Source organism: Amyelois transitella, chromosome 20, assembly GCF_032362555.1.
Source record: "Amyelois transitella isolate CPQ chromosome 20, ilAmyTran1.1, whole genome shotgun sequence".
In the NCBI taxonomy this organism is placed as follows: domain Eukaryota; kingdom Metazoa; phylum Arthropoda; class Insecta; order Lepidoptera; family Pyralidae; genus Amyelois; species Amyelois transitella.
In genome coordinates, this window is record NC_083523.1 from 6,973,104 (window position 1) to 6,997,131 (window position 24,028).

Consider the following 24,028-nt stretch of genomic DNA (forward strand, 5'->3'; position numbering starts at 1 on the left):
CCAACAAAAACAAGATATGTTTTTTATTTCACATTATTGTACATTCAACTCGAAATTTACACGGACGAAGTCGCGGGCAACAGCTAGTACATACATATATGCTAAATCTAAATCCCAAGTTTAAAAGCATATCCCTTAGTCGCCTTTTACGACATCCATGGGAAACATATGGAGTGGTCCTATTTTTTTCTATTGGTGCCGGGCACCACACGGCAAAATGTGATGTAAATATAAAATTTTTATGAAAAATATATAAATACAGTCATTTCCATGCCCTACATTACATGCTGTAAAATACTCGTAATATTGACTGTGTAATAAATATATTTTTTATTTTCTTTGATAAGAGCGTTACCTTGCACTGTGATGTAGAGGTTGCAACTGCATTTTACTTAAAGAATGATGTTGTATCTACAAAGGAAATTAAGATGATACTTATTGTTTTACTAGGTAAGATATAATATTCGTCTTTCTCTCTTTTTTTTTGATTTTCCAAATATTTCAAAGAAAATCGCAGCCTGTTGTGAAGAGATCTAATTTTTAAGATATTATTCAGAGTTCTGTGGCTCATTGCTCACTTTATACGGCCTTGCGAATTTATTATGGGATAAAGATATTATTATTCCGGGCCAGTTCATTAACCGGTGCAGAAGGATGACTTTGAGCGGAGAAAAATGACGAAGCATCACGCGGAGTGTTTCATCCGCCCCCTCCACTTCCACGACCACATGACGATCACGGCCACTCTGTCAAGAGTGTATCGATGGAGAATAAGAAGAAGAAAATATAATAGATATTCGTAATTATCATTTGCAATATAGAAAACGGCTCAATCTTTGTTTGTTTATTTGTAAACTATTTATTGTACATAAAAGATATAGAAATATCCATCTCCAATGACTGTTTTTCATGATTCTGATGCTTCGTCATTATTCGCCAATATGTATAACGGTGGACTTATCTCAATCGGGATATCTTCCAGTCAACCAAAATATAAACGAAAATGCAGAATCAAAGAGGCAGCGCACATCTTTTGTCAAATGAAAAATGTTGTAGTCTATTGGAAACGGATTATTATTATAATTTGTTTTCTAATAATAAGAAAAAATTAAATAAAGTCTTTTATAATTTAACCACAGATTAAAAATAACCTACTCTTTTTTATTGTCACAGATTCAAAATACCTAACTTAATATTTCGGACAGTATTTCGTTAAAATATCGTAATCACAATACTGGTAATGGGGATATTCACATGAAAATTCCATTTTGTTTCAGTTTTGATGGACACGCCTTGGATGCAGCCTCATCTCATTTATGTAATTATCCTTCTCATAATACAAATGCGAAAATTTGCAAGTATGTATGTATGGATGTTTGTTACTCTTTCACACAAATACTACTGAACCGATTACGATCAAAATTTGGTAGCTGAAGACCCACAATAACACTAAGACTACTTTTTATCCAGGAGTTCCCGCGGGATTGATTGTTATGCTATTATAGGGTTTCCACGCGGACGAATTCGCTGGCGGCCTCTAGTTTACTATTTCTTTGTCTGCCTGATTCGATCATCGCCTATGAAAATGTCTATTTGGTATTAGCCTTAGAAACATTTAATCAAGTTGGATTTTGATCATTCTTACGCAAGTCAGCATTGTGAATTTATTTTTATAGTTTTCGATTAGATCCACAGAAAGACAGATTCTAATTTAACGCCACAACAACAACGTACATACATTTCACTGAATTCTGTTTATTTAAGAAAGATCTTTTAATCAACAACCATCTTTTTAGGGTTAGCCCCGGTTGCGATCACACTTGACCACAACCCTTGAAATATATAATCACGTCTATATATCTAGCGGGGTAGACAGAATCTTGAAAAGACTGAACGTTCAGCTGTATGGTTCTATGCTGGAATTGAGATTCGAATGGATAAGTTGCTAACCCGTCGCCTACAAGAGGAATTCCAAGTTTATTAGCCCAACTCTTAGTCGCCTTTTACGACATCCATGAGAATGGAAATGAAACATTCTAACATACCGGAAACCACACAGCGTACTCTGAAAATGGATGGGAAATTCAGGTTTTAACACAAACCGACTATCTCATCTGACCTCTGCAGTTCATCAATGTGCCACTGATCAGGTCAGTGTTAAGATCAAAAATAAAAAGTAAGTGCCGTGTGGTTCCCGGCACCATTACAAAAAAGAATAGGACCACTCCATCTCTTTCCCAAGGATGTCGTAAAAGGCGACTAAGGGATAGGCTTACATCTATCATTAAGCCAAATAGCTGAACGTGGTCATTCAGTCTTTTCAAGACTATTGGCTCTGTCTACCCCGCAAGGGATATAGACGTGACAATATGAATGTATGTATGTATCATAAATAAAAAGTGAGACTTGTTTCCAGCCAATAAACTACTGCAGCTTGGCGTCTACCTGCGTTCACGACAGTCAAGTGGTGTGCGGTAGTTGCGCAGACGGCTCACATCGCACTTTCCTCGACAAATGTGATATGTACGAATTCAATTGTGACTATGGGACACGTAAGTTACTCGTGACCAATCTTTGATCAACTAGATACTAGATTTACATATTTAACAAAATCAAACAAAAAAGTTATCAATTTTATACAACATTTGACAGTTATATACCATTCAAAAATGGATCTTCAATTCACACAATCCTTAAAAATAAAACTATGCTCATAACAATGTTTTTAGTTAATATTTTATTTCGGTTCGGTTACTTTTTCAACAGGATGATGGGTGTTTTCCTACAAGTCTATATATCAGCCGTTAGATTTTTATCTATCATTATGTCGGACGAATAATCTAGGATTGACAATATCTCAATACTTCTGTGATCATATTTATTTCCATTCATGCTGGTTTAGATCAAGATTATACATCTGTTATATATTCTATCTCTAGCATATTATTGTTAAGTTCACCAATTTTTAGAATTTTGTTCGACGTTTTTTTTTTTTTTTTTTTTTAGTTTTCCCCTGGGTGTTACACCACACCCAGGAGGAGTTTATTGCCAGTATCACTTTGTGTGGATGACAAAGTCATTTTAAAACATTGTTGTATACATGGTTTATGATAAACTTGTACAATACTTGATACTATCATAGTCTGCTTCTTTACTAGGTATTGCTATTTATCACTATTTTACACAATATTGTTCCTTTGTAACAATTCTTTTATACTTACATTTTTATATCTATAGTTACAAGTTTGAATTATTTATGTGGCTTCTTTTTATTTTCTGCACTATTTACTATTTCTTTTATTCACTATTAATAACTGGCTAAAACATGTTATCAATCAATTAGGTACATTCGTGTCAATAATCACGATTTGCTTATTAACACAACGATTTACTAATATCCATAATATTTCGTCAGGTGTTTAATACTCCGAGATTTCAATACATATAAATTATAAAAATATAAAATTATATAAATAAAATTATTAAATATAAAGCTAATCTGTTTACTTAAAATTTTGCATGATTTGCTATTATTATAAATCTTTGATTTATTATACCTGTAGGGTACTAGTCAAAAATTATTTTACTAAAATACCGTCTTTATGTTTAAAATAGAGGGTAGTGTCATAATTTTTATTACCCTACTTTAAATAAAAATAAACAATTACGAGTCAAATTTTAAAATGTACATACCTATAACTACTTATTACACTAACACCGCCATATAACCCTTACGTGTAAAGACAATATAATTTTGCGTATTTTTAGTACTTCGTGTGTTTTCGTGCCAGCAAATAATAATTATTTGCTGACATGGAACCACCTATGCACTATTGCTTACGTGGGAGCCGAGCCTCGTTTTCCGGTTTTCTCGCGCGTGTCGCAGCATACCGAACATTATTGCCTAGTTAATGATACCTGGTCCATCAGTTTGGCAATTTTGGTGCTGCGGCACGCCCGGGAATCCAAAGAACCCATGCTCACACGTACGCAATTCTGGATCTGGCGAGAGCCTCCCACCTTTGCCTGACCTGACACGCAGAGCTGAATGCGTTGTGATTGTCACTTACCGCACTCCGGTCTGCCCGGCAGTTCAGGCACGATGGGACGGCTCCCGCCATCCAGCTCTGACACACCTCCCTCCGGTGCTCCCCACCACAATGGCTGCACCTTTCAGCCTTTTCCCTGCAGTGGCGCCTGCCGTGGCCATAGCCCAGGCACATCGAGCATTGGACCAGCGGAGAATAGTCCTCCGCCTGGATCCGCTGCATATCGATGCGCACTGAGCCAGCATCGACCACGGCACGCCACATCTTGGGAGGGACGCTAATAACCAGGTGCTCCAACAGCTGGTTCCGGGCCTTCTTCCTGAATCTGCATTCGATTACCTTGTCCTCTTCTTTAAGCTCCTTGAACATCCTACTGTTTTGTTGCATCAGTTTCTCAACGATCTCTTCATTTTTATTTTGTTTGATGACATTCTTTAGGATAATCAAGGGGTTCTTGTTTTCCACATCCCTTACTTCTAGTTTTCCTATTGTATTTATTCTCTTCCTCAATTTCTCTCTTCCTTCCCTTGTCTTACAACTTATGATCAGTCTTCTATCTCTCGTTTTTCTCACTTTTTCAATCTTGACCCAATCCCCGCCTTCTCCCGCTACTTCTCTAATTTGCTCCAGCACCTCGTCACCCGTTTCCACTCCCTCCTTGTCATTGACAATAACGGAGTGTAGGGTGACGAGCGGTTCCGTCGACTTTGCCACAATCTGGGAGTAGGTTGGAGCCTGCATACTTATGCTAGTTCCTTTTTCAATCCCTTGGTTGATCGATCCCTTTAGTTCGTGCAAAGTTCTTGAGTTTTCCTCTATTCGATCGACTAACCTCTTCAAATAATCCTTTATATCTCCTATACCTTCTTCATCTTGCGGGGCAAGGGGAGGGGGAGGGGAAGGTGATGTCTGCGTCCTTACGCTGGGTCGCTGTCCCGGCGTCATATTCTTGATCTCCTGGCATGCTCCCAGGTCACAGACGAGGTCATCTGCCTGCTGAATCTTAATTTTGATTAAGTCTTTGGTTGTTCTTTTCAGCCTCAATGCTGACTCGACCTCTTCCTTGACTGCATCCAGGAGATCCCTTATTTGACCGCACAGCTCGTTCCTATCCTCATCAGTCAGGATTTTCCTACGCTCGTCTTCTTTCAGGTATGGCGTTTTGGGAGGACATTGGATGTATCTATTTCTGGTGGTGGGGGTTATATTAGTGACGAATTTTGGAGGGGAGTCGTCAGGCAGTTGGGTAGGCGATGTATCATTCTCACAATATGTGAGTGTCTTTTTAAATGTCACCGATCTAGGTGTGCGAATCATGGTCGTAGTTTTTTTAAAAGTAAGTTTGTAAAAGTTGTAAAATAAGAAATAAATACAATGCTGTATAGATAAAAAGGCAACTAAGATAGGGAAGGAGGCAAAACGCCAGTCAATTTTCTTAAAATCTTAACTGTATGGACTAGACACAAGGTAAAATATGGTGTACTTATTCCTATCGGAGGGTCTCTCAATATTGCACTGCACTTACTTTTGTATTTTGTCACTTCACTCACGCACGTGGTCTGGCTCGTGGTAAATTGGGTCAATCCACCTTGATCTGGAGCAACTGACCTTGTTCCGATATGTACACTGTGTCACTGTCCACAAATTTATATTTTTTACGATTTTTTAACCTATTTTTAAAATATTTTTTGCAAAATAAATTGAGGAGCGCATCGGAGCACGTCCGTACTCGACGAGCGCTCGAAGCAGACCCGTCTTTGTTCGACGTTACAACAATACAAATTACCTTTATTGCCCATAACAAAATTAAATTAACAGTAGAAACATATATTAAAAATATGTAGCAAAGGCGAACGTATCCCTAACAACCTTAATATTTAACTCAAACATGTATCAAAATTAAAAACTTCTAGACAAACACTTCTAGTCAACAAAATAATTAAAATTTGTAATTTTGTTTCTTGTGTTTATCTGTCTCGTTGTTTTCTGTGTACATAAATTAGTAAATAAATACCTTTTTACCTATACTTACAAACATTACGATGTCCCGCCGATTTCATATCCCTTAAAATAAATAAGGGTACATACATACATACATATGTTCACGTCTATATCTCTTGCGGGATAAATAATAAATAAGGGTAACCATTATATTTACTCTTTTATAAAGAAAGTTTCATTGAAAACACATAACTTATCTATCCGCGTAAATGTCTCACTTCCATGTGGAATTTTTCATTATTAAAACATATTTTTATTCTACCAAATATATGAAACTGAAAAGTGGTAAACATTTACGGATTTATTTGATAATGATAATTAAATAGTAATAATTGCTAAAATTGATTTCTGGGATCTTAAATAAGATTGGAGTAAAACAGAAATTTATGGACGTAATCTGACCATAATATTTTTGTCTTTCAGAATATACTTTGCAGAGAAAGAAATGCGCCCATAGTTTGCAAACAGATAGTTGCTACTAATATTTTATCTCTAACTCGGAATGTCTACCGTGTTGCTAATTATGATGATATATTTGTAATGAAATACACAGATCATTGAAACTGTTTATTTGTTTTACTCCAATCTCCCTTTGTGAATTAAATCTTTAACAACATACTTGTTATTTTTTAAGTCAAATTCATAAAATAAGGTAATATTTATTAAATGAATAGAGCTAGCGTAATGAAATAAATATTTCAGGTTACCAAGAAAAAATATCATGTACAACCTTCCCCGAAGATATAAATGAAAATTTCATAGATACTTCGACAAAGGAAGAATTCTCTGAAGTTACACCAGAAATATGTTGTATGAGACCTCAAACTTGGGAAACTACTACGGATTCATCTGTGCATGATTATACTTCTCAAACACATTATACAGTTATCACTTCAAAAATATATAGCACTACTCCTACAACTTCTAAGGAGGCTTCAATAGTATCTAAGTCTACGTCTTTAGATACTACTACGGAAAATTCTACCAGTAGTACCACATATTCGGCTCATACCTCATCTATTACTAAATCTAATATAATAACATTACCTATGTCTACTTCGAGAATCACAACAACTACATTATTGTCTACTAAACCAATCTCTACTTCGAAAATTATACCTATTACTACTACTACCTTGAAGTTAACTACAAAAACCTTTCCTTCGACAACCTCTAGTCACATTTTAAATACTAAGAAAAAGCCTGTTTTTGATACGTCCACTCAAACAACTACAATAATCCCCAGTATAACAACAACAATCCCCACTACAACGTCTACCTCTATGATGACATCCATTATTCCTAAAAGTATTCCAACTACTCCTTTTATCAACAACATTAAAAGTACACCATTGCTCTCTACTACAACTACAAAAACTACTATCAATGAAGCTTCTTCAAAAATAACAATTACTCCTTTCACGACAATTTCAACCACTGCACCTATAACTACATCATTGATGACACCCAGGTCTACTTTCACGTTTTCACCAACTACTTCTAAACAAATTTCTGCTACCATAAGAACAACCACAACCAAACTTACTAGTGAAATACCTTCAATACTAGAAACAAAACAAATAACTACGCCAGAAACAAAGCCAACATTTATAAGGAAACTAACGATACAAAGAAGAAACACATCATCCAGTTTAGAATATGTTACAAAAGGGCTGTCTACTACGTCTTGGTGGTATCCTCATGTCTGTAGATCAAACAGGTGTCGTAGACCTTGGACCTGGTTGACAACTACCCGAAGATATCGCGGCAGAGAAAGAAGAATCTTAAAAAAAATCAATTACCTAGAGAAAGAAATAAAGAAGTAAATCAACAAAACGATATCAGTTTCAATACTATCACAAAGTTTTCCTCTTTTATTGTAAGAGCACGAGTATGGAGTGGTTTAATAAACAAAAATCTTTTTGCAGAATATAATGAAATTCCACGTAATACTACTACTTCTTTGGATGAAAATTTAAACTCAACAACAACAGAATCTACGTCTACAACTTCATTAGAGACCAAGACTTCAGATTTAATAGAAACAATGAAACCGAATGTGACAGAAACATTAGCTGAAGTGGATGATCCCATATCAGTTACAGAGAGTGAGAAAAGGATAAATACGATAAACACTAAAAAGATACGTTCAACACAAAATACGTACGTCATAACAGATAAATATACAACTGCTGATCAGTTTTATAGTAAAACAAATAAAATATATCAAACTACAAAACATAAAATGACAACGGACAAAAATAGTTACACTTCAGCTAAAGCAGAGGAAAAAAACTTAGAGTTATCTATGAAGAAGAAGCCACTCTACGGATATGACAAAGTTGTAAAAGGTTTGCCGTATCCTAATTCATGCAAATTGAAAAAATGTCCAAGACCCTTCACCTGGTTTACAACTAACTCAAAAAAACGATATAGAGAATAGGTGAATAAGTTCTTACATTACATTTAATACGATTATATTGTTAGATGATTATGGAATAAATTTAATAACCACATCTTAAATTTGATTTATTTTATCTTTTTCATTTTTTCATAGTAGGAGTACCATTCATATATTTTTTTCAAATACTTAAATCCCCGAGGAATTAGAAAATATGTTTCCAGACCTCTTTCCTACAAAGAACAAATTTAATAAATTGTTATGTAAAAAAAGTAATTAGCTACATTGATATCTTTTTCAGTTTTCGATGTTTATACTCATGACTGCAATGATGATAATCAACCTAATGCTGGCGAGTCTGAAACCCAAAATAATGAGAATGCAGACATTGTCACGGAGAATGAAATGGATTATTTAGAGAATAATGATGTAACTAAAACCCCACGTAGACTGAAGGTTTCTGATCCTGGTCGTGATTGTGGCAATAGTAAATGCAACATACTTTATGGAGGTTGGAGTTGGATTACTACGGTGAAGGGAGAGACCAGAGATTTTCATAGAATCTTGAATGAAAATAAGTTAAAGTAAATAATTAAACACATCGATTTGAGAAAATGGAGTATTATTCAGTAGATATTGATTAGTAGGTGGCACAAAATATGGCAAATTCTTCTACCCTGATTATAGATGTTGAAAATGGACGAAAATTCAGTTTATTTATATTACTTACACACTTAAACATTTTGGTTAAATAAAACAAGGCATTAATAATAAGTTGCCATTTACTTAATAATATTAAAAACAATCACAAAAGCTGTTATAAGTTTTGTACAACAGAGGTAGATTTTACACTAGTTTCTACATTAACAGAAATTTTCTAGAGAAAAAGCAAAAAATATGTATTCCTAAGATAAAAAGAAATAAAAACAAACAAACACAAACTTCTAGCAATCTAATGCAGATATAGTATAAGAGATATGTATCAAATATCGCGATCAACAACAATAATAACATTAAATATTGGCAGTTATATAAAGTTTTAGGATATGGTTTCATTTTTCACTATGAACACATTATAAACAGTACTTCAAAATCTCAAAAGGATTTATTTAAAATAATTATGTTATATTATTTGAATTGTTCTATCTACCTTGGATATTTTCGATGTACTAGTATTAGTACTTTTGTCTCTTAGTCACCTTTTACGAAATCCACACAAGGAGATCTTGTTCTACACTTCAAAATAATATACATATTCATACATTCACTATAGTTTCATTTACATACTCTGATTCAATTACAGTAAGTTCTCACAGTATATTATTTGTATCTTATATTTATACAATTTAAAACAGCGTCACAATATTACACAATAAAATAAATACATCATTGAAATGAACTCCTGTATTTTTTCAATTACTACCACTGTAATTATCTCATTTGACTAGCATAGGTTTGTCAGCACCATTATTTACATTTCCTTTCTTCTTCAATATTGCATTAATGAGGAAATCATTGGCAAATATTTTCTTCTCGCCTTTGTAAAAGGTTTCTATTTCCGCTAAAGTCTTTGACTCAGTTTCTGGCAAAAAGAAGTACAAGTAAACGGTGCCAACGAAGCCGAAAGTGGCGTAAATGGCAAATGTTCCGCTGAGGTGGAAAGCGGATTCGAGGTTGTAGTTGGTCTTTGAAGAGAGGAAGTAGATAACGTAACTAAGAGCAGCCGCCATGCCTGTGGCTATACCTCTGCTCCTGAAAAGAAAAGTTATTCTAGTTAGAGATACGAATATCAAACAAGTTCAGCTTAAAAGGTATAAGTATGAGTTGATACTCTCAAAAATATTCTATATCTACTCTATTTATATTATGTTTCCCCCCATTCTGCTTCCTTCCTATTTATCTTCACCTATACAGAAATAAAAATTAATTATTCCGATTTCTGTGACCCCAATTGTTCCTCAAGTTAGGGCACACTGTAATCATATTTAGCCAGTTAATAATAGCCTACAGATTTTAATTGGGTTGTCTTTTTAATTTACCTGAACGGGAAAACTTCGGACAGCAGTACCCAAGGTATACCCAAGCTGGTAAAGCAGACGAGCGCCATGAACAACACCACAGGCAGTACATCGCCTTGTTTCGGGAATGTGTGGGCTTCGTAGGAGAACACGTCTGCTGGTAAACTGGTTCTTGCGTATATGCTGATGCCGAGACTGCAGAATGCTGTACCAAGTAATGCTCCTAAAACCAGCTTCCGTTTGCCAATGATTTTGACCGTTATGGCGGAGACAATGTTCATCAATATTGCTGAAGCTCCGATGAAGACCTGGAATCAATTTGTTCGTCTGTTACATGCCTGTTCTGTCATCTGCCTCATAGATCAAGGATTTACGAGGTGGCAGGACATGGGAACCTACACAAAATTTCTTTTACTCTACCCAAAACAAACATTTAATTAACTTAAGATTCATTCAAAGACTTTCATGTCAAGCGTCGTACTTATCTACTTAAACTCGTAACTGCATATAAAAGACAACCTATGTACTGAATTTCACCGAAATTCAAAAGTTTTACTAACGTAATAATAAAATAGCAGAAACACTAACAATAATCTTAATTTCGTGATTAAAAATGACTTCGATCTGCAAGGTATCTGAAAAGTAGCAAGTTCTTTTATGTTATTAGTTCGGTTTTAGACTTATATTTTCATGAGGGGAAAACATTTAAATTACAGTTATTTTATCATTTACCTTGACTAAATCCAGTCAAGGTCGCCGATTAGGGAAGATTATGGAAAACAGTGGTACCAAGGTCTTAGACAATCGGTATCTACGGATGTTAAGTTTATGTCAATGACGAAAGTTGACGATCAACACTAGATTATATACACTCAATAAAAATATAGATGATATCACAGATAAATAAATATATCAACAAAACTGATATCAGTTTTTATAAATCCTACTCCTTGCTATTAGACATCTAGTACATCTTCTTGAACCGTATTTGATCATCCAAAATTCGAACCAATCAAAAGAATTTCATTAGTACTCTTGACCTGACTGAGGATCAAAGTGATTGAAGTGAAAACTTGGCATTCAACTTTTAGGCGATGTGCTAGCAACCTGTCACTATTTGAATCTCAATTCTATCATTAAACCAAACAGATGAACCTTGCCTATTGGTCTTTCCGAGACTGTTGGCTTTATCTTCCCTGCAAGGGATGTAGCCGTGATTATATGTGTATGTATGAGTAGAAAATAATAAAGGTACTAACCACAACAGTTTTGGCATCATACTTCATCCCCAAAGCCGAGCACAAATTAACCATATTTGGTTTCACTGGTGCCAATCCACTCATTGTATGGAACATAAAATAGGCCATCACTAGGGCAAATGGACGCATTGTTTCTTTCACCAACAACACATGTTTAAATTTCAACGCTATTCTCTTTATTAAACTGGCATTGGCATGTTCGCATGGATGCATATCTCTGCCATCTTTGACGCATATAACACATTGGCGTATGACGTCGTTGTAATGAATGAGGGTGTCAAATTCCTCCTTAACATCTTCTGGCTCTACCCAACCTCGGAGCCGGCAGAGGGAACGAAGCGCCTCTTTTTGGCGCCCCTTTGATAGCAGCCATATTGGAGTCTCAGGTACCTGAAAGATTAATGTGATGAGTAAATAAGCCTTTAATAATTTTATTACTCTTTCTTTTCTTTGTAAAACAGCAACCTCGGAAACGATCTGAACAGACAAAATAAAGATTTGCTGGACTAATTGATTTCTTTGTACCACTTTTGAAAGATGATATATTGAGATTGAACGAAGCTGGCAAAAGGTCGTGAATTGCCGCTATATTTCTATGCTAGGCTAATAGTTTTTCGAGTACTTATTCTTCTTCCTAATTGTTGAATATGTCTACCTCGTAAGGGATAAAGACGTGATTATTTAGTACGAATGACCTTATTTGATAACTACTTCGTAACTTCAAGATAGGTGATAATCTTTTGTTATCTGTTAGATAAGTATTACTTTATTTTCACATACGATGAGTTTGAAGGGTGTTACTCCGGATTCTGTATTGAGTCACTTAAGATTGAGGTATCAACGGAAATGAGAGAGCACAGCTGAACGTGGCCTGTCAGTCTTCCAAATCTGCTAGCTCTATCTACCCCGCAAGAGATACAGACGTGATTATACATATGTATGAATATCCACAACACTGAGAATCCTAGTGTGTGAGAAAGTTGTTTTTGTAATCTTAATTATATGCTTATTTTGTATGTATAAATATTTATACTTACAAATAACACCAAGCACATAGTAGTGAGAGGTATAATGAGCGCCACTAGCGCCGCCTGCCGCCATTTGAGCACAGTTCCGAGGAGGTAGGCGGTGAACATGCCCGCCGATGTGAACATGTTGGTCAGCGTGGTCAGGACTCCTCGGAGACGTGGGTCACTAGAATTAAAAGGAAAATCTGAACTTATTACCTTTCATTGAATGCTTATTTAGTGAATTTTTCAACTATTGCACGAAAACAGATGTAGAAAAGACTTTCCTTCTCATCAAAATAACCAAACTTACATACATATATACATATGGTCACGTCTATATCCCTTGTGGGGTAGACAGAGTCTTGAAAAGACTGATAAGCCACACTCAGCTATTTGGCTTAATGATAGAATTGAGAGTCAAATAGTGACAGGTTGCTAGCCCATCGCCTAAAAAAAGAATCCCAAGTTTGTAAGCCTATCCCTTAGTCGCCTTTTACGACATCCATAGGAAATAGATGGAGGGGTCCTATTCTTTTTTGTACTGGTGCCGGGAACCACACGGCACTTACCATTACTTTTACATAACTAAACTTACTTTAAAATATCAGATCTACAGACTAAAAATACTTAAAGATTCAAGTTACCTTACTTCACCAACATAAGTAACTGATGGTGCTTCCATGATTCCCGTTCCGATGCCCAGCAAAGCGTTGCCTATGAACAGGGAGGGCACATCCCACGCGTAGTACATTAGGATCCAAGCGATTACATGCGGTATGTTCACCAGGAATAAGGCTTTCTTTCGCCCGAAGTGGTCCAGGAGCGGCCCGGAGAACAGGCTGCCTAAAGGCTGGCAGAGGAATGCAAGGCTGCCTGAAAATTTTTTGAATGGTGTCATTAAGTACCATATTATCATACATATAGAGGGTTAAGTGTGGTTACCGGTACCATTAGAAAAAGAATAGGACCTCTCCATCTTTTTCCCATAGATGTCGTAAAAGGCGACTAAGGGTTATAAACTGGGGATTCTTCTTTTAGGCGACAGGCTAGTAACCTGTCACTATTTGAATCTCAATTCTATCATTAAGCCAAACAGCTGAACGTGGCCTATCAGTCTTTTTAAGACTGTTGGCTCTGTCTACCCCGCAAGGGATTTGGACGTGATTATATGTATGTATGTAGAGGGTTAATGCTTAAGCTTCCTCCGTAGCACGGCACGCGCAACGCCGTTGTTATCGCCCAAAAAACTATCGCGGAACAGCGATGGTATTTCGCGCGATATAAACGGCGTCGCGCGTCACCACACTGCGGGGTGCTGGTCTGAGATATTCACATGGTTATTATATCTAGAGGGCATTATATCTAGTTGATATAATTGAATATCACAGGAGTGAGTGATAAAATAAAGCTAGGAAGCTTGAGTTTCAGTTGAGTTCTCATCACACAGGACAGGAAGATAGGAGCTCGGGGTGCGTCCATGACCACGAACATATATTGGGTAAGTCAGGTTTTTACATGAAGGGACTCTCGCCTGATCTTCGCAATGTTGGCTGGGGAACCAAAGCTATATTGGATCATCTAATCTATCTTGCCTGAATATACAGGTTTCTTGCGATGTTTACAATCAAGTAAGAAATCATACTAATGTACATAACTCAATCGATCTCGTAACATTATTCTGCCGGAAATCACACGACACCATAATACCATTTTATCGTAAATTAATATGTCTGCAAAAAGTTGCAAGTTGTCCGATTTATAGATAGAACATGCAAGCCTGGTAATCCTACAAGCATAATGTATAATTGATAAAATAAAACTAGAATACGCCCGTGACTCCACCTACGCAATACGGATAATCAAGGTAATTTCCCAAAATTCTCGCACGCACGCGGAAATCACCAGGAATTTTTGGAAAACCTTACACACGATTAGACCATGTAAGGAACAAGAGTTTGGACTTTACCTTGACGTGTCAATCAGGCTGCTCCTCTTTTATAAATAAAAAGTGCCAATCTTATAAAAATCTGTGTATACATAAAACATTGCAAATGTAAATTTTTCGACATTGGTACACGAAATATTTATTGTTATTCTTTCAGTTCGTCCGTAATATTATGTCAAATAGAAATCTTCAGACAAACGTCTTGTTTGCAGTTAACAAAGGTAAATGGTAGAACAGAAATAAGGTTGATGTCAATTAGAAATTGGTACATCTTAATTAGTAGCCCACTGTACACGAGGGAGGTCACCCAGAAACGGAAACCACACATGGTTTCGCGTCGGAAGTAATTCTATACGCGCGGATAATGCGGATTTTATGTTCTTAGCCTCACCTTGCTTATTGTGTTATATTATATAAGTGAGGCGTCGCTTTTTGTATTTATGTCATTAAATTGATATATCGGATGTCATTAACATTTATTTATTTATTTTAACTTCATTGCACAAAATACAAATGTATAGCACAATTGGCGGACTTAATGCTGGAAGCATTATCTACCAGTCAACCATTGGGTCTGACAGAGAACTTTATGTGGGGTTAAACTAAATAAATATATTTATACCTACACAAAATATAACATAAAATAATTATAATATACACACATAAAAACTAATTAATATTGTTAGTATCATGGATGAATGGTTAGAGTCTGCCTACATTGCAAATGCTCTTAACATTGTCAATAAAGAACGTTTACCGCGTACCTACACACATTCAGACTTAGGTTATTTGTGTAATAAACTAACTAATGACTGGAAAAAAGAAAAGTATCTAATATTTCGTTAAAAAGGCCTAAATTTAATCTAGCAATAAATTATAAAAAATGTTAAATATTTTAAATGTAAAAAACAATGTAAAAAAGATACAAATATCAAAAGAATTAAAGTTCCTACTAATATTTTAACCGAAAATATGTGAACGTATGTCTAATTTTTCCGCCTGAACAGCTAAAACCGACAAAGTTTCAACTTGTTGCGTTAATTAAACATAATATAATCATGCACGCAGACGAAGTCTCATGTGCTAAATGAACTAGTTAAGACTACATAGCTTAAATGATTACCGTTTGATGGTAAGTGAAGCGAGAGAGGTCGAGTCCTTGCTGGAAACCACAAATGGCGTGTCAGATTACTATGGATATCTTATATTAAATTCTCGTGTCACAATGTTCGTTCCCGTACTCCTCCGAAACGGCTTGACCGATTCTTATGAAATTTTGTGAGCATATTGAGTAGGTCTGAGAATCGGCCAACATCTATTTTTCATACCCCTTAGTGGTAAGGGTTTTCCACCCTTAAACTTTTTTTTTAAATTTTTAGACATTTTTTAATTCCTTTATTTTATTATTATGTCGCATTAAAAATACATACAACCCTAAAGTTTTACCCTTTTATCACCAACTCCTATTTTTAGAGCCATTTTCAATAATTTTTCATCACCGGTCAATAACTGATGAATCGTCATTTAATTTAATATTATTTATATGGCAAAACAACGTTTGTCGGGACAGCTAGTTAAATATATAGACTTATGAAATTTATTTAGCAGTATACAATTTTAGGAGAACCCCCGATGAACGTAGGCCGCGGCAATATTATGAAGCTGGAATCAGAGGCGTGATTTTATGTAAGTTTGCATACATTTTTAAACACATTTAGTTCATGAAACCGATCAATTGTAGCGTGTTAAAATCTGACTCATCCAGTTTACCTTAAGGCGTCGATAGGACACCCCGGGCGAGTGCCCGGGGTGTCCTATCGACGCCGGTTACATCCTCACCTCTCTAGAGAGTTCTAGAGAGGTGAGGATGTAACCGGGAGGGCCGCCAAGGAGAAGAGGGAAATAAATAAATAACAAACCAACAAATATGCAAATGTTATTTTCGCTTAGGTATAAATTATTTGTTTAGACAGCGGAATTATGCTTACAGATTTTTTTTAAACAAACTTCTAAACAATATTTAATGGCATCAGAATTTTTATTAACAATTATATAAATATTATAATAATTAAATCAAATTAAAACTAAAGCTAAAACTACTTATAAAAAGAAAGAAAAAAAGATACTTACAAACTAATTAATTACAGATATATTATATGGTGCCAATTTATGTGCCTTAAAAAAGAAAGACGGCGGCGTCAGGCCTATTGCCGTTGGGACGTCTTATAGGCGTCTCACTTCCAAAATTTGCTGCAGATCTATCACATCTACTCTTGGTAACTATTTTCAACCTTTGCAGGTGGGTTTTGCAGCCAAGGGTGGGTGTGAAGCCGCCGTCCACTCTGTCCGAACCTTTTTAGATAACCAACAGGGAGAGATGTTACTGAAAGTGGATGTAAAAAATGCTTTTAATTCTGTGGATAGAGGCGTTTTGCTGACAGAAGTAAAGAACAAAATTCCCTCCATATACAAATATCTTTGGCAATGTTATAGTGAAAATTCTAAATTAATGTTTAAGGACAACCTTTTACTCTCCTGCGTGGGATGTCAGCAAGGCGACCCACTTGGGCCAGCCATATTCAGCCTTGCAATTCACCCCATAGTTGAGCAGTTAAATTCTAAATTAAACATCTGGTATTTAGATGATGGGACCATAGGGGGTGACTATGAGACTGTTTTGAATGATTTCCAAATTTTAACCACCAACCTTAGTAAAATTGGCCTGGATCTTAATTTTAAAAAGTGTGAACTATATATTTCGGATAGCTGTAATTACAAGGAAAAAATTATTAACGATTTTAATACTTTTGCTCCTGAGATCAAAATTTTAGACAAGGATTCACTATACCTTCTTGGGTCCCCTATTTTTGATGAATCTTTTTCACATTTTATAGATAATAAAATTCAAAATTTTCAATTTGCTTCTAGTCGCCTTTTGGATATACAGTCACAGTTTGCTTTCACTATTATTCGACATTGTCTTTTCGTTCCAAATTTTACATATAATCTTCGCTATAGTCATTTTTGGCGGCATCCAGAGCTACTCCACAAATTAGATGAAGTTATCAAAAATTCCCTTTCGTCTATATTAAATATAAATTTAAGTGATCGTAATTGGGAACAAGCCTCCTTGCCAATCAGGTGTGGAGGTTTAGGTATCCGCAAAATTTCCAGTGTAGCTCTCCCGGCTTTTCTGTCCTCCGTGTACAGTGTGGAAGATCTTTTTAAAAAAATCAACCGGAATTGCTCTTTCTGCAATATCTCGTATGCACTGGAGGCCAGGAATGCCTGGTCTGTTTTACTTCCAAATTCGAAATTCCCTTTAAACCTATCTTCGCAAAGGCAATGGGATGAGCCGCTCTGTAGAATTGCACAAGATAATTTACTAGAAACGTCTAGCAATTCTGTGGAGCGCGCTCGACTATTGGCCGTAGCGGAGTGGGAATCTGGTCTTTGGTTGCAGGCATTACCATCGGCCAACCTGGGCACTTTGCTTCATGGGGACTCTTTCCGTCTGGCAACAGCATTGCGTTTAGGTGCGTATTGTACGGTCCCGCATAGTTGTCCTTGCGGGGATACCGTTGACGGCTATGGACACCACGGCCTCTCATGCCCTAGGAGTGCCGGCCGTTAAGGGCGCCATGCCGCCCTAAATAATATAATCCTCCGTGCTCTTGCCACCATCCATATTCCAGCCGTTCTAGAACCAAACGGTCTGGCTCGGGATGATGGCAAGAGACCGGATGGTATGACTTTGGTACCCTGGAGATTGGGGCGGCCTTTGGTGTGGGATGCTACTTGTGTCGACACACTTGCGCCGTCTCATCTTCAGGGTACTAAATCTAAGGCCGGTTCTGCTGCAAATGAGGCAGAAAACCTCAAAAGGCGCAAATATGTAGGTATCGGTAATACCTATACCTTTGAACCTTTTGGGGTGGAAACTCTGGGACCGTGGGGCCCATCTGCCCATCAGCTTTTCCGACAATTGTCGAAAAAGCTGATTGAGGTATCTCGTGACCGGAGGGCTGGAAATTATCTGGCTCAGAGAATCAGCATTGCCATTCAAATTGGCAATGCTGCCAGCCTTCTAGGCACACTCCCGCATGTTGATGCTATGCAGGGACTGTACAATTTATAAATTAAATTTTAGTTTGTAGTCATCTTTTTTCTTTATTTTTATAAGTAGTTTTAGTTTTAAATTAATTAGTTTGTAAGTATCTTTTTTTCTTTCTTTTTATAAGTAGTTTTTGCTTACAGATAGATTCAAAGTTCAAGTATTTTTTTCCATCCTGTGAAAAATTTATATTCTCGTTACTGATATCAGGTGTTATTGATGTTTATTTATTACGTTTATCTATGTATGTTTCTCAACTGATAAACTATACAATAATAGTAATAAAAGGTAATCCTGAGGCAATTCAGATTCGCATTTAGCAAAAAACACATCTGAAATATTTAAGTCTGGAGGATTATAATTTTTTCAATTACATAATCGATACGTAAATACATAAAATTACGCCTCTTTTCCGTAGGGGTAGGCAGAAACTATATAGTTGCCATGATCCCTAAGTACTTCTTACGCTTCATCCACATTCACTTTTTTATATAATAGATATATATCACTTAGTAATATTTTAAATTTTTGGGACTTGACTATCTTGAGTCGCGAGAGTATTTTATACCTATAAGCCTTTTCACTCATTTCGGTAATAGTTGCACTTATTTATTTTTGTATATTGTTTATTAATTATAATTTTCATGTAAGTTTATTATAATTATTTTATTTCATATTTTGTGTAGGTATAAATATATTTATTTAGTTTGACCCCACATAAAGTTCTCTGTCAAACCCAACAGTTGACTGGTAGATAATGCTTCTAGCATTAAGTCCGCCAGTTATTCTATACTTTTGTATTTTGTACAATCAAGTTTAATAGATAAATAAATATCGATACCTACGGCAAAATAAAATTGTTTCTACATCTCTTGTCATTGATGTCTCACGAGAACAGAATTGATCAATAGATGCAACGAATATTTTCAGACTAGTCGGTGGCGGACAGGCATTATCATGTTATTCAATGCATACATACATATGGTCACGTCTATATCCCTTGTGGGGTAGACAGAGCCAACAGTCTTGAAAAGACTGAATGGCCACGTTCAGCTATTTGGCTTAAAGATAGAATTGAGATTCAAATAGTGACAGGTTGCTAGCCCATCGCCTAAAAAAGGAATCCCAAGTTTATAAGCCTATCCCTTAGTCGCCTTTCAATTCAATCCAATGCATGTGACATATAAAAAAAAGCTGCTGTATAAATCTTTGTAGTTAGATGAGAATACAATCAGAATTCTGACATTACAAAAGAAGGGTGAGGTAGAGAAATAGTAACAAAAAAAGTGAACTTACCGAACCATGAGGCCTGTTTCTTAGTGATGGAGAGACCCTCTTCGGCGTCCATGACTTCTGGCAGGACCATGGTCACGAAACTGATGGACATGCCCAGGCCAATCAGAAGAAAGTCCAGCGCCAGGCATGCCAGTACCTGAGACATGGTAGTCAATTATATACAGGGTGACTTTTAATTCAACTGCATAAATTTTACTGTTAAGTGTACTCATCTAAAGGATAGGTATTTAAAAACATTAAAAGAAAATTATCGGTTCATATTTCCTCAAACTCCAAGATCCTAAATACGTCATATCACCCCGGCCGGCCGAAAAGCGACGCGTAAGATTCTCAACGACACAATTCATTCAGCTGAGCGATCTCGACAACTCTGTACTTTACTTGATCTTGATACTAGAGAAATAATTTATTTTTCAGACATTTATTTACATGTTTAGTTTTAATTTCTTTTTGTAGTATTGGTCTTTAATAAAGCGTGTGACGTAGTTTTTGAGGGTTTTTTAAATGTGAAAATGATGACGTTTAATTTAAATAAAAATAGGCTCAAACGGCTCAGAAGCATGGGTATAGTCTATGTTTAAAAGGATGCAGTTGTTTTAAATGTCACCCTGTATAAGTAATTAATAGATAGATTTAGAATAGAATTATTTTTTTTCCACAATCAGTAATAATACCTGAACGTGGCCTTTCAGTCTTTCCGAGATTGTTGACTCTGTCTACCTCGCAAGAGATATTGAATTTATGTTTGTATATTTGTACATTTATCAATCTTCCGTTCAAAAATATCTATACATACATACATAAACACGCGCCTTTTTAAATGATTCTATATGAAAAAAAGCTAGTGTATCTCAAGAAGAATTGATATTTGAATAAGTGCAAACCGTTGCAGAAATGCATTATCAATTTACGACAAAGAAGATCGAGGGCATTGACCACTTATCAATACGATGATGGACCATGATTGGACTACAATGACGGCGGATGCCGGCGTAACCCGAAACCAGGGAATTAATAGTACCTCATACCGAAACCAGGAATTCGATTGGTCAAACGACATCACGGTCACGTGACTATTTCGCAATAGCGTTCTAATTTCATAATTTGAAGGTTTCTATTGTAAGAAGAGGTAGCCGTATTTTTGGTAACATCGGTAAGAAACTTGATGTTTTTAAAAGAAAATAATAAAAATGTGCCGTGTGGTTCCCGGCACCAATACAAAAAGAATAGGACCACTCTATCTCTTTCCCATGGATGTTGTAAAAGGCGACTAAGTAATAGGCTTTTAAACTTGCAATTCTTTTTTTTAGGCGGTGGGCTAGCAATCTGTCTCTATTTGAATCTCAATTCTATCATTAAGCCAAACAGCTGAACGTGGCCTGTCAGTATATTCAAGACTGTTGGCTCAGCTTACCTCCCAAGGAATATAGATGTGATTATATGTAAAAAAAAACTTAAGTAAATGGCGTATTAAGTGTAAGTAATGCGCCTTCCTTAATATGATGAAATCTAGTTTACATATTTTATTTATTAAGATGTAGACTTTGCCTCACATATTAAAAGTAAGTATGCACGCTTCTGTTAAAACAAATACCATAAAAAATTTATGGCACCAGATGAAGCAATTAGATGCCTCTTTCTCTACGGATTTCCTAGGAAAAACATGTTTTCATTGAGATAAAATTATTCGTCAATGTCACCTACAATTATATAATTTATTAGTTTTGTATAAATTTATTGCTATAGTTTACTAACAAATTAGATTATGTATGTAAATTTTAGAATTAATTATGAAGACATAACGATTATTTTGCCGTGCAAAACAGAATGAAACCCAGTGGAAATCGGTACAATATCTACAAGATAAATATACGTTTAAGTATAATGCCTTGTAGGTATGTATATAGCTTAATTCCGAATATATGTTTCCCTGGATTGAACCTTAAATACTTTGGAAAGCCTTTCTCTTGTTGTCGGTCTAGGCAAAATTTCGTTTATGAAGAAATATTGTACAGTCTGCACATTAAAATAACTGAATTTGTTTGATCAAATCTGGTCAAGTTCTCATAATAAAAGAACACGGATAATGTACTACAATCACGTAATCATTTCAAACACGCAAATTTCATTCTGTAGTAGTAGGGTTTACTTACAGAATACTAACACCGATATTTCATTCATATTTATGGAAAATACACATACTCACGTCTATATCCCTTGCGGGGTAGACAGAGCAAACTGTCTTGAAAAAAAAAACCATGTTCAGCTGTATGGCTTAATGAGATTCAAAAAGTGACAGGTTGCTAGCCCACATCGCTTACAAGAAGAATCCCAAGTTTATTAGCCTTTCCCTTAGTCGCTTTTCACGACATCCATGCGAAGATGTGGAGTGGTTCTATTCTAAAGTGCCGGGAACCACACGGCTAAATTGTGTTACAGTGGTACTGACTTCAGTACCTCTCTTACCCACCAAATGTGTCAGAGCAACATTTTTGTTAAAACTTATTACATACTGATATTAAATGATTTCTACTGATTTAATGCGGACCTTCAGATAATGACGAAGGTAAATGAGGAGACTTAACATCCAAACTGACTTCAAACAGAATACGATCGATTCCCGTGACCTATTAATCAGCGTTGGAAGGAACTATCAATAAATATTACCAATATTCTTAAATTGAGACAATTGTCAAGCGTTTGCCATTGACCCTAGCTTATTTATGTTTGGGTAATTAGCATCATCAGTACCATATCCTGGCACAATACGACAACTGCATCTCTTATTGGAATGGCATGGCTTGTTTAACAGCAAACTTTTTTAAGTACTTGTTTTTTTTTAGTTAAAAAGTAAGTTAGTTGCGCAACTAAAAAAGAGGCAACTTTAAAACCTTAGAACTTTGAACCATCAATTTCTGTCGACCCCCCCGGAAAGCCAGATATGATAAATATGTTTCTTCGAATGGATTTTATGTCTACTCTAGTTTATTTTTATCTAATTATTTTAGTACATTGTTCTTCTATTTCCTGTATATGGAGCAAAACATCGTGTGACAACCTTGAGGCATCGAGATCACCTCCAATTAAGGGCCATAGATATTTTAATTACTGTATTATGTATACATAATTAAAAAATATGGAAAATAAAATTTTATGATGGAGATTTACTCGACAGTTCCTCAAAATTCACAAATATAATTCGTTTTACATTAAACATGAAGAAACAACACCAATAAGAGCCTTTGATTAACTATGTTCATTATTTTCTTTAAAAAAATTGTTTTTTTATTTTACCATTTTTAAGCAAATATGAATATTGTTAATGCTTGAAGTGTACAAATTCTTTTTTATCGTTAAGTATTTAATTAAAAATTAAGCATTGTTATTTTTTTTAAATATTACGTTAATAAGAATACATACCTGTGATAAAACAACCCTCGCTCGGCTCACAGTCTTCCGGCCTTCGCGCAATTGAATCGCCATTTTTTTTTAATATTTTTTTTTCTCAGGCACAGACGTCTTCCCGCACTTGCGGCACTAGGGCGATGTACTATTGTCCCACGAACTTTTTAGCTAGATATCAAAACAGTGCACTCAAAACACAATTAAAACAAATACTATAAATAATTTATCTCTGTTATTGTAGGTACGTGTTTACTTTATGATATTCTACTCGGAATTAAACATTATTGCAGTCTTGATAGAAAAGTTATAAAAGAGTTGTTAACCTGATATTAATTACGTAAGAACAAATGCAATTATTAATCTATAATGTATTGTTTTTTGCGGACAGGTTATAACCAGATTTGAATGACCTATAGCTATTACAACGAATCGTGCAATTTTTCATACAAAAATGAAAAGATTGTGTAAAAACTGACACAAAATTCAGTGGATCTATCTTTTGTCCCCATTTTATATACTCTAAAGCTACT

At 35.6% G+C, this 24,028-nt stretch overlaps 2 protein-coding genes across 2 annotated transcripts; one reads left to right on the forward strand and one right to left on the reverse strand.

Moving 5' to 3' along the window:
* The first annotated feature begins 338 nt into the window (after positions 1-338).
* Positions 339-9,039, forward strand: LOC106131447 (uncharacterized). Its single transcript, XM_060950149.1, has 4 exons — positions 339-450; positions 1,278-1,318; positions 2,417-2,552; positions 8,753-9,039. The coding sequence occupies exons 1-4, from the start codon at positions 429-431 to the stop codon at positions 9,037-9,039; spliced, it is 486 nt and encodes a 161-aa protein (XP_060806132.1). The 5' UTR covers positions 339-428.
* LOC106131608 (facilitated trehalose transporter Tret1) lies at positions 8,953-23,755 on the reverse strand. The gene is made up of 7 exons (XM_013330759.2): positions 23,514-23,755; positions 20,094-20,229; positions 13,383-13,611; positions 12,766-12,922; positions 11,729-12,118; positions 10,491-10,777; positions 8,953-10,203 (listed from the first exon to the last, which is right to left on the reverse strand). The coding sequence occupies exons 1-7, from the start codon at positions 23,574-23,576 to the stop codon at positions 9,888-9,890; spliced, it is 1,578 nt and encodes a 525-aa protein (XP_013186213.2). The 5' UTR covers positions 23,577-23,755; the 3' UTR covers positions 8,953-9,887.
* Positions 23,756-24,028: the final 273 nt, after the last annotated feature.